We start from the raw sequence: 10540 nt of genomic DNA on the forward strand, positions 1-10540 counted from the left end.
GAGGTGGGGGAGAGGGAAAGGGGGCATTGCGGGGGAGCAGGGGGTGGTGGCTGGGAGCAGGCAGGAGCCACCCTTTGGCTGGACACCACGGATGGCCACGGCGTGGATGGGCAGTGGGAGAGACCCATGGCCAGGGGAGGATGCTGAGAGGTGGGTGCTCTATGCGGAGAGAGAGGGGTGGTTTCCCCCCAAAAACCATGGTGAGAGATGACTGCTCCCACCCCAAATGAGTCATGAGTCAGTTCCATGGAGAGCTATGGAGAGATGGATTCCCAGCCAGGCACAGGGACAGCCCAAAGTGTGACCCCAGCCCCCCTCAGCTGTGTGGCCTCATTCACACCAGCCCAGATGTCCCCCCACCTCCCCCTCAGCACTGAGCTGAGCCTTGATGTGCTCATCACATGTAAGCAGCACCGGCAGGGCTGAACCTTTAAACACAGCCCAGCTGCTCAGTGGGAATCCTCACCAGGGCCAGTATCGTCTGCCTTTGCCTCCTGACTGTGATTCCCAGTGCAGGCAGCACTCCCTGTCCTCCCCAGGAGCCCCCAGCCCTCCCAGTGTTTATCAGGGTGGAATCCATCCCTGTCCCCACAAAGGTTAACGCCGGAACCAAGCTTCTAAAAAACCAAGTACAAACTTTATTTTGTTTCTTTACAAAGGCACGAGCCTCTTTTTTTTTTTCAACTTTCTTAACAAAATAGAATAGCTTCTCAATCAACACAAAGACCTGAAAATTGTAAAAAAAATACAAAAAAAAAACCAAAATCCAAAACAAAACAAAAAAACCAAAACAAAAAACCAAAAAAAAAAGGGAAAGGAACCGAGAAACAGCTGCAGCTGGGGGGGAACCTACTGAATACCACCGAGGCTCTACACACGACTGGCCTAAAACCCTACAGCCAAGTGGGGAGCAGCGGGGCAAAGGGGGGAAAGCACAGAACAGGGACCCCCCACCCGCCAGGACAGACCCAAGCGACACAATCACGAAATAGAAAAGCTCTTTGGAGCTGACGGACCCCACAAACCAGATTAAGTGCTTAAAGGAGGGATAGGAACGGGGTGGGGGGGACAGGGATGGGCACAGGGACAGGGATGGGGTGTAAAATCAGTCCCCAACCTGCCATCCCTGTGCCAAGGAGGTGGGTGTTGTAAATGCCAGGGAGGGGTGGCACATGCCAGCCCTCCTACCGTGCTCCAATGGCATCATCCCAGGATTATTTTACTCTCCAAGGGGGTTTTCCCTGCCCCACGTGGGGTGCAGGAGCCATGGTGGTACCCCAAAGCCAGGGATCCCTGTCCCGCCCTTGCTGCCATATCACTTGGCATCTCCCCCCTGCTTAAAAACAAACATTTAATTAAACGAAAAACCACAAGAGAAGGAAAAAAATCAAATTAAGATCCCAACCGAAGGCCCTGTCCCAAGGGAACACCATCAGGAACAGCGGGGCTGCTGCCGGCTTGGCAGGATTCCCTGTAGGTTGGCGGGTGGGGGTGATAAACCAGGGTGGGGGGCTGTGACCCCCGTTCCCAATGCCCCCCCCCCCCGCTGTGCCCCGAGCCCCCCCGTGTCCCATTGTGGCCACCCCCGAGCCCCCACCCCCCCGGGGAGCTGAAGGGTGACCTTTGCCTGCCTCTAACGCTCTGCTTTACAGTATTGGAAAAAGGTCATAAAAGAGACCCAAATCGCGTTGTATTTTTTAAAAATTTCAGCATATTCTCTGACGTTTCCCCCCCAGCCCCGGCTCCCCTCCCCGGCTGCTGGCCGGGGGGTGTCAGGGCAGCTCCCCGTCCCCCGAGGGCTCTTCTTTGCTCTGGTCCATGGAGTCACTGTCGTTGCCCTCGGTGTCGGAGGCGGTGTCGGAGGCGGAGGGCTCGGGGCAGGCACGCGCCGGCGTCACAATGACAGCGCGTCTCTGCTCCTCTTCCTGCAGCTGCTTCTCCTGCGTCCCCTCGATGTGCTGGATCGCCTGCCCAGGACAGCCACCAGCGGTCAGGACATTGCTGGGGTCCCCTCTGACCCACCCCAGGGGCTTAGGGTTACCCCCAGACCCCTCACTGCCAAACCCCTCACTGCTCCCCAACTCACCTGAACGATGGTGTCCAGGTTTTGCCGGGACGTGGAGACCGTGTTGATGACCGAGGATGGGCCCATGGTGACCACGGTGACGTGATGGGAGGGAGGCGGCGCTGGAACGATCACGGTGGGGTGGTGGGTGGGCGCTGGGGGAGCATGTGATGGCAGGAGCTGGGGACAGAAGGGAAACCCCCGGTGAGCAAGGACCTGGGCACAGCAGCACTGCAGAGAGCATTGTACTTCATGGAGCCCAAGCTCCATAAAAGCTGAAACATCACTCGGCTGCTCCACTTTTCCATCCCAATGGATGCAGGAGGATACCAGCTGAAAGCTGCTGCCACCTCAGCTTTGCAGAGCAGAACGTGAAGAATTCCCCGTATCCCAAAGGGCAGCAATTTGGGCTTTGAAGCCAGGAGAGGCAAGTGCCAGCCCCTGCGTGGCCAGGAATCCCCCACACCCCTCGGAGATTCTTGCTGGAGCGGATGGGAAGATCCGCCCTAGGAGAAGGCTATGGAGAGTTCACCTAAAAATAGGCTGAACTTCCCCAGGAGGCAGCCGGCAGGGACCCTGCAGGGACATGGCTCTGCAGAAGCTCAAGGAGGGGGGAAGCTGGTGTTCTTCCCTCCATTTGAAGCTCCTGGAGTGGTGTGGCCCTGGGCTGAGCTCGAGGGCAACAGCGCACAGGGACTGGTGCCGGCACAGTGCTTGCCTCCTCCCTGTACTGCTGGCAAATCCAGCTGTCTCAGGGGATAGGCTGAAGGCTCACATCCCCACTGCCTGCCAGCTTCCCACTCCCCTTTTCCAGCCTGGTGGGTGGCAGGGAGTGGTTGGGGATCCCTAAAATTCAGTAGGAGTCATCCAGAGAAAGGTAAAGCCCCTGAGATGAAACCCTGCCTGGCAGCAAGCGACTTTCCCTGTACAAACCCCTCCGTGCCACGGAACAGAGCCGCTTGGAAGCCACCACGGGTGGTCCAATCCATGATCCCTCCCTGAAACACAGGGTGCCTGTAAGCACAGCCCCTTGAGCACTGTGGGGGGCTTTGGGCCACACCTTTCCCAAATCACCAAGGGCGAGAGCTTTGCTGGGCCATGGGTGCCCAGTCCATCACCGAACCAACCCCCGAGGTTTGGCACCTGGGGTGTCCAGGGCGCACTCACCTGGGTTCGGATCTGCTGCTCACGCTCGAGCTTCTCCTGGTGCAGCAACCTCACCTGTTCCTGCTGCTGCTGGAGCTGCACCTGCTGAGCGATCACCTTCAGCTTCTCGGGGTACATGTGGGCCTCCAGGGAGCGAACCTGCAGGCCACAGAACACCTACATCAGTGGGGCACCCCTGATCCCCGGCTGTCCCCTCGATGGGGTGGGCACAGCAGAGCCAGGTAGCCCTGGACAAGCATGAAGAAGCAGTGTCCAGAGCAGATGTTCAGTGACCCCATGGTGCTGCCCATGTCCCTGGGGTTCACTGGGGACATGGCAGAGGCTGCAAGAGGGCATCTGGCCTCACCTGCTCCTCCAGCATCATGCGGACCGAGCGCTCCTTGTCCAGCTGCTGCCGGAGCTCAATCATCTCCCGACGCAGATCCTCGGCTTTCTCATCTTCCCAGATGTCCGGCGAGCCGATCCCCTCGTCTTTGTCCTCCGCCCGTCGCCGTTTCGGGGAGGAGCCACTGAATTCCTGCCATGGGAATGTGGGGTCAGGGAAAGGGGGCTGGCACGGATGCTCTCCCTGCCCTCCAGACATCTGGCCACTCCCCACCACAGCTCCCTGCAGGAAAGGGTCTCCCTGGGGTTTCATTTGATGCTTGGGGACAGGTGGGCTCCTGCATATGCCCCCAATCCTGGTCCTCACCCCCCCAGTGCCAACCTGATTCTCATGCTGTGACTCCCAGGACAGTTCAACCAGGGCACCCCAGCACCAGAACTGCCACCAGGCCATCCTCAGCTGGGTGGAAATAATGGAAAATGGGACCCCAAGCCTTTTCCCCCGCCAAGTAAGGGATGCCGGGTTGAATGGGGCTCCCTGCATGACCAGGAGAATGGAAACATCTCTACTCCCTGGCTGATCAGGGTAAAGGGTCTCACTCTGACCTCAAGGAACTGTGATGACATCCCCACCCTGGCCAGCCAGGATTGTCCCACCCACTCCTGTCCCATCCCTAGGGATCCCTACCTGGATGAACCGCTTGAGCTGGGTGTTCTGCTGCAGTAGCCGAGTCTTTTCCTGCTCCAGGGAGAAGATGTACTCTGCCGTCTGCTGGAGGATGGCTGCCTGTGGGAGAACCAGGAGGGGGCACACTGAGGCAGAAGAGACCCAGGTGCCCCCCCAGGCATCCTCCTGACAACCAGCACTGCTCCTTGCCTGTCCCTGGTGTCTCCATCCAGAGTCTGCTTCACTCCAAGCTCCCCCTGAGATTTCCACCAATTCCAATTCACCCACCTCGGGAATCTGACCGGCTGCCTTTTCACCCCACTCCCTGCCGCAGTGGGGTCCCCTCCTCACCCAGGCACATCACCCTGCTCACAGGACTCTGGGGGCTGTCACACACTCCAGCCCACTCCAGGACACTGGGCTGGGGATGCACACCCACTCCTGTCAGGAAAGCTCCCCAGGAAAGAGCTCCATCACAGAAATAACATGGGCAAATACCCCCAACTCCATTTCCAGCCCCTCCACGTGCAGGACCAGCATGTGCATCCTGCTCACCTTGCTGAGCTTCTCCCCGTCCGTGTGTGGGATGAGGGTTTTCAGGGACTGGAAGCCAGCATTGATGCTCTGCATCCGCCGCCTCTCGTTGCTGTTGGCAATTTCCCTGCGTATCCGCCGCTCCTGGTCCCGCTGGGTCTCCGGAGTCAACGGGATGTTGGCCAAGCTGCAAGAGAGGAGACAAGGGGTTAGGGAGGAGGGGGCTGCACCCCTGCTCCCAGCTCATTGCATCCCTCCTTGCAATGCCTATTCCAAGCCACCAAAGGGCTGGGTAACAGAGGGGATGATGGCTGCGGTGCTGGGAATCACCAAAGCAGGTGGGTGGCTTTCTCCAGCCCCGTGTCCAAAGCTTTGGAGGATGCACTAGCCAAAGGGTGGCCCCACTGCAGCCCCCTGGTTCCACTGGGCTCGGACACACTGCCCAGCAGCAAGCCCGGGTGAGGGGAGCCAGGGACCCCCAGTGGGTGAGGGAGGCTGTGGGCTGGCCGGCTGTGTCCCCGCGGGGCTGGCCGGCGTGTGTGGCCCCGGGAAGGCGGCTCCCTCCCTCCCGCCCCGTTGATGGCTTCCAGATGACAGCTCCCAGCAGAAAAGCCCCCGTCCCACCCCAAGCCGCAGCTCCTGCCTGCTTCCTGCCGCTGCCTCCTCGCCCCCCACGCCCTCGCCCCGCAGATGGGCCGGGAAATGCCTCCTGGAGCTGGTGATGATGCCGGCGTGGAGGGCTTCGGGCAGCCAACACCCACAGGTCCAGGGCACCAGACCTCGAGCAAAGCTCACTGCTGTGGGGTCTGGCTTCACCCACAACCCACTTCTTCCCTGAGGGAAGCAGGGCAGAGGTTTTGGATCACACCATGCCAACTCTCCCCAGAGTGCAGGCACCCAGCACCCACTGGCGCCGGGGATGCTACAAAGCACCAAAGACTAAACACAGGAGCTGGGCCGCCGGCGTGAGGCGAGATAAGACAGGCTCCAGCCGCCCGTCCAGGTGCCTGGCAGCTCTGAGACAGGGAGATGGGGACATTCCACCCAGAGCCTTGCCAAAGCCAGGCTGGGAAGCAAAGCCTAGCATCCTGTCCTCACTGTCCTCCTGGTGAGGTCGTGGAGGAACCACAGGAGTTTGGGAGCCCAGGGATCTAAGGGATACTTGCAGCACCACCGTGTGCCCAGGCAGTGACCAGAGGCTCTCAGGCCACCCATCATTGCCTGCTGCAGCTGGGGAATGCAGCACAACTCCTCCAACATACACAGGGATGGGGAAAGATGCAGCTCATCCCACGGGGATGGCAAAGGATCCTTACTCAGCCGAAGAAGGGGATGGATCCCAGCTCAGCCCAAAGAGATGTGGAAGGATCCCAGCTCATCCCAGGCAGATAGGGAAGGATCCCAGACTACCCTGAAGGGATGGGGAAGAATCCTACCTCATCCTAGAGGGATAGGAGAGGATTCCAATGCATCCCAAGATGATGAGGAAGGATCCCAGCTCACCCATGCGGCTGGGAAGACCTTTGTCCCCAGCCTCTGAGGCAGTGTCCCAGCAAAGGCTGACACTGGGTACCAAGTACCCACTGATCTGATTCCCTCACAGGCAGTTCCCAGTGGGTGTCCTGGGAGTGTGAAGCTGGGATGGGTGCCCTGGGGTCTGTCCCTCTCCCTGGGAGCAGCATCTGCCGCATGGACCGAGAGCTGCTTGCAGCAGGATTGTGGCACAGGGCTCCCATCTGGTGGTGGCTGTCACCCACCTCCCTGCTCCTGCTGAAACCAGCCCCAAACTTGTCTCCCAAACACATCAAAACCTGCAGGTCTTGGAGACATCATCCCTGTTGGGGTCAGAAGGTGGCTGGGGCGCTGTTCCAGGATGTCGGACCACCAGACACCTAAGGGGAATGGGATGGAGGGGCCCAGGACTGGGCAGCCCGGAAGCAGTTTCCTAAATACCGGGGAAGGAGGAAGAGCCTGCTTCCTCGCCGGCAGACCTCCTGCAACCTGCCCCAGCTGCTCTTCCTGGGAAGAGACCTGAGAAGTGACAGTGAAATACGGAAAGGGCAAAAACCCATGGATTCAGAAGCTGTCCAGACATCCAGCATGGCCAGGGATGGGGTAGGACGGAGGTAGGGGGAGCAGGTGGCACCCACTGGAGCCCCCGGGGTGCAGCCTGGTGCTGGTGCTGTGGGCTTTGTGTCAGGCAAGCAGAATTTGGTCCTTCCCGCCCCGGTGAGGACATTTCACTCACCTGGACTTTGAGGGAAACAAACCCATGGGGGTGAGCCAAGAGCCATGGCAGATACCCTGCTGTCCACTCATGTCCAACACTGACCACAACCTGTGCTGTGGGTTGTGCTGGCATGCAGGGGAGGCACGACCGTGTGGGCAGGGTGTCCCCAAGCTCCTTGGGGGTCACAGTTAGGGTGACCCTGAACTTGCAGTCAGGGCGTCCCCAAGTTCACAGGCAAGGTATCTCCAGGCTTCCATGAAGGGCATTCCTAAGCTTACTAAGCTCATGTCAGGGTATACCTGAGTATACAAGCAGGCTATAGCCAAGTGTCCTCAGCAGCCCCAGTTCACAGGCAGGCTCTCCCCCTGCACCCTGAGCTTGCAGGCAGGGTGTCCCTGAGCTCCTTGAGGCCACAGGCAGAGCATCCCGCAGCACCCCCAGCTCCATGCAGGGTGTCACCCAGCAGCCTGAGCTCCAGGCAGGGTCTCCCAGAGCTCGGGGCAGTGGGAAGGCTGCTCCCCGAGCTCTGCCCCCCGCTGGGGTCAGTGTGGGGCCGCACAGCCCCCAGTCTCCGGGCAGGACGACCTCATGCCCCAGGCCATGCAGTCACCCCCCCAGCCCACGGGCCCGCAGTGACCAGCGCGGGGGACCCCAGTGAAGCCACCCCCCCGGCCCGGGTCGCTGCCCCACCGCTGCACCCCCGGGAGGGCTCAGCTGTGACCAGCCCCGGCATCGCCGGGCCCCAGCCGCCCCGCCGTGGGGCAGGGGCAGCACGGCGAGCGGCAGGCCCCCAGCACGTGCCGTGGAGCCCGGCTGCCCCACAGCCCCGCGGGGCCCGGCGCTTCGCGCCGCCCCACGGCGGGCCAGGCCCGGGGGGGCTCAGAGCTGCCGGCGGCGGGGGCTCAAGGCCCGGGTGATGGGGGGGATCAGGGCCGCCCCGCGTGGCCCCGCGGCCCGCCGCCCCCCTCGCCCGCCGCCCCCCGCCAGCCCCCGCCGGGCCCCGCGGGCGCAGCCCCCGTCTCCGGCCGCCCCCCCGGCCGCCGGGGCTCCCCGCGTGTCCGCGGGCTTTGTGCCGCCGCTCCCGCACTACATGTCCCGGCAGCCCCGGCCGCGACCCGCCTCCTCCGGGCGGCTGCAGAGTCACGGCCAGGCCCGGCGGTAAACACACACCCCCGCGCCCCCCGGACCCCCGCGCCCCGCGCCCCCCGCCCCGGGCGCGCCCCGCCGCACCCGCGGGAGCCCGGCGGAGATGGGGGCGCGGCGCTCCCCGCCCGGGCCACGCGCGGCCGCCGGCCCCATGTGCGCGGCCGGGACCACGTGCGGGCGGTGGGGCCGCGGCGGCCGCGCCGCTCCCCCCGTTCTCCGTTCCCCCCTTCCCCGCCACCCTCCCCCGGCCTCCCCGAGCCCCCCGATCCCGGGATCTCCCGGCGCCCCCCCACCTGCAGAGCCCGCCGATGACCTCCTTCTCGGATTTCCTGAAGTGCTGCAGGGCCGGCACCTTGGGGGCCGGCACCATGAAGTACTCCATAACGGGGGCGGGGGGCCCGGTTCAGCCCAGCCCGGCTCGTCCCGGCCCGGTTCAGCCCAGCCCGGCCCGGCTCCGGCCTCTGCCCGCGGCCCAAGGCGGGAAACAGCTGGAGCGAGCGCGGCTCCCGCCCGCCGCCGCCGCCGCTCCCCCGCCCGCCCCCGCCCGCCCGGCGCCGCCCCCGCCCCGCACCGGCCCCGCGTAAACAAAGGCGGCGGGAGGGGCCGCAGCGTGGCCGGAGCGGCACCGGGACACGGCGGCGGGACGCGGCGGGACACGGCGGGGCGGGGGGCGACTGGAGCGGCCGGGACGGTACCGACCCGTGCTGGCACCGGCCCGTCACGCCGCGTCGCGTCCTGACCTGGCTCCATCCTATCCTACTCTATCCTGTGCTACGCTATCCTATCCCACTCTGTCCCATCCTATCCTCGTCCTGCCCTGTCCCCAAACCATCCCACCTCATACCATCCTGAGCTGTCCCCATCCCACTCCATACCCATCACATCCTATCTTCATCCCATCCTGCCCTAGGTCGCCTATGTAGTCCATCCTATCATATCATACCTTACCCTATCCTATGCCACCCTGACCTGTTCTCATCCCATCCCACCTCATTTTATCCTGCCCTAGCTCCATCCCATCCTACCCTATCCTATTTTATCCTCACCTATCTCCATTCCACCTCATCTCATCCCATCCTGCCCTAGTTCCATCCAATCCTACTCTATCCTACTCTATCCTGTCGTGTCCCTATCTCTCGATGTGATGTCCCCATCCCACTTCATCCCAGCCCATCTTGCCATAGCTCTGTCCTATCCTGCTCTATCCTATCCTGTCCTGTCCTATCCTGACTTGCCTTGTCTCCATCCCATCCAGCCCTGTCCCTATCCTATCTTCATCCCATCCTGTCCTAGTCCTATGCCATTCTATCCTGACCTGACTCATCCACATCCCGTTCTATCTTTGCTCCAACCTAACTCATCCCATCTTACCCAATCTTGTCCTGTCCTATCCTATCCCATCCTATTCTATCTCAGCCCATCCTGACCTGTCTTGTTCCTATCCTATCCTATCCTATCCTATCCTATCCTATCCTATCCATCATCCTATCATCTCATGGTGTCCTGACCTCTCTTGTTCCTGTCCCATCTCATCCTATCCCATCCTGTCCAACCTCATCTGATCCTGTTTCATCCCATCCTGTCCTGTTCCTTTTGTGTCCTGCCCTATCCCCATCCTGTCCCACCTCACCTATCCTATCCTATCCTATCCTATCCTATCCTATCCTATCCTATCCTAGTCTTGTCCCTATTCCATCTTGTCATGTCCTATCCTGTCCCCATCCAATCCTCTCCTATATCCAGCTTGTCCCACCCCATTTTGCCCTTTCCCCATCCCATCTTGTCCCATGCTATTCTATCCCATCCCATCCTGCCTAATCCCTACCCCACCCTCGCCCGCCCTCGTCCTGTCCCATCCTGTCCTACCCCTTCTCATCCCATCCCTGTCCCATCCCATTCCTGTTTCCAGCAGGGTCCAGCTTCTTGGGGGGCTGCCAGTGACTGGGGGGCTCACAGCAGCCTTGGGGCTGCCATGGGGCTCGGGGAGATGGGGGGTGACAGGGGTCATATGGCTGGCAAGGGGCTTTGGGGAAGAGGCTCTGAGGGGCTGGCAGAGGCACTCTGAAGGCTGGCAGAAGGGGTCTGGGGGCTGATGGGGGGCTTCAGGGGTTGATGGGGGTCTCTGGGCGCTGGCAGGGGGCTTGAGGAGCTGCTGGGTGGGTCTGGGGTTTGGCAGGGGCTGTGGGTCTGGCTGTCTGGCAGGGGGGTTGGGGGCTGGCAGAGGAATGGAGCTCACAGGAGCATTGACGTTCAGGGTTTTGGGGGTGGCAGGTTCATGTGGCTGGCAGGGGGCTTTGGGGGGGGCTTCTGGGGGTCTGCCAGAGAGGCTCTGAGGGGAAGTGGGGGGCTTAGGGGGATAATGGGGACATGATAGAGACCTTGGGGGACTGTGGAGGATGGCGGGAAG

General features: G+C 61.9%; 1 protein-coding gene across 2 annotated transcripts; it reads right to left on the minus strand.

Moving 5' to 3' along the window:
• Window positions 1-615: 615 nt before the first annotated feature.
• TFAP4 (transcription factor AP-4) lies at window positions 616-8673 on the minus strand. Of its 2 annotated transcripts, none has more exons than XM_085075062.1 (7): window positions 8427-8673; window positions 4779-4944; window positions 4245-4343; window positions 3579-3749; window positions 3233-3370; window positions 2087-2245; window positions 616-1967 (listed from the first exon to the last, which is right to left on the minus strand). In XM_085075062.1, the coding sequence occupies exons 1-7, from the start codon at window positions 8513-8515 to the stop codon at window positions 1773-1775; spliced, it is 1017 nt and encodes a 338-aa protein (XP_084931188.1). In that variant the 5' UTR covers window positions 8516-8673; the 3' UTR covers window positions 616-1772. The 2 variants fall into 2 exon arrangements, with proteins under 2 accessions (XP_084931188.1, XP_084931189.1); XM_085075063.1 differs by lacking the exon at window positions 8427-8673 and adding an exon at window positions 6711-7673.
• Window positions 8674-10540: the final 1867 nt, after the last annotated feature.

This window comes from Lichenostomus cassidix, chromosome 14, assembly GCF_008360975.1.
Source record: "Lichenostomus cassidix isolate B80296 chromosome 14, HeHo_3.0, whole genome shotgun sequence".
NCBI classification, from domain to species: Eukaryota; Metazoa; Chordata; class Aves; order Passeriformes; family Meliphagidae; genus Lichenostomus; species Lichenostomus cassidix.

Bases quoted from the DNA above. Each gene is read 5' to 3' on its own strand.
- TFAP4 (XM_085075063.1), bottom strand. From the start codon at position 6,859: ATGCTGGATGTCTGGACAGCTTCTGAATCCATGGGTTTTTGCCCTTTC. The intron at 3,371-3,578 runs GTGAGGCCAGAT...TGTGGCCTGCAG, and splicing joins GCATGATGCTGGAGGAGCAG to GTTCGCTCCCTGGAGGCCCA. The intron at 1,968-2,086 runs GTGAGTTGGGGA...TGTCCTGGGCAG, and splicing joins ACCTGGACACCATCGTTCAG to GCGATCCAGCACATCGAGGG.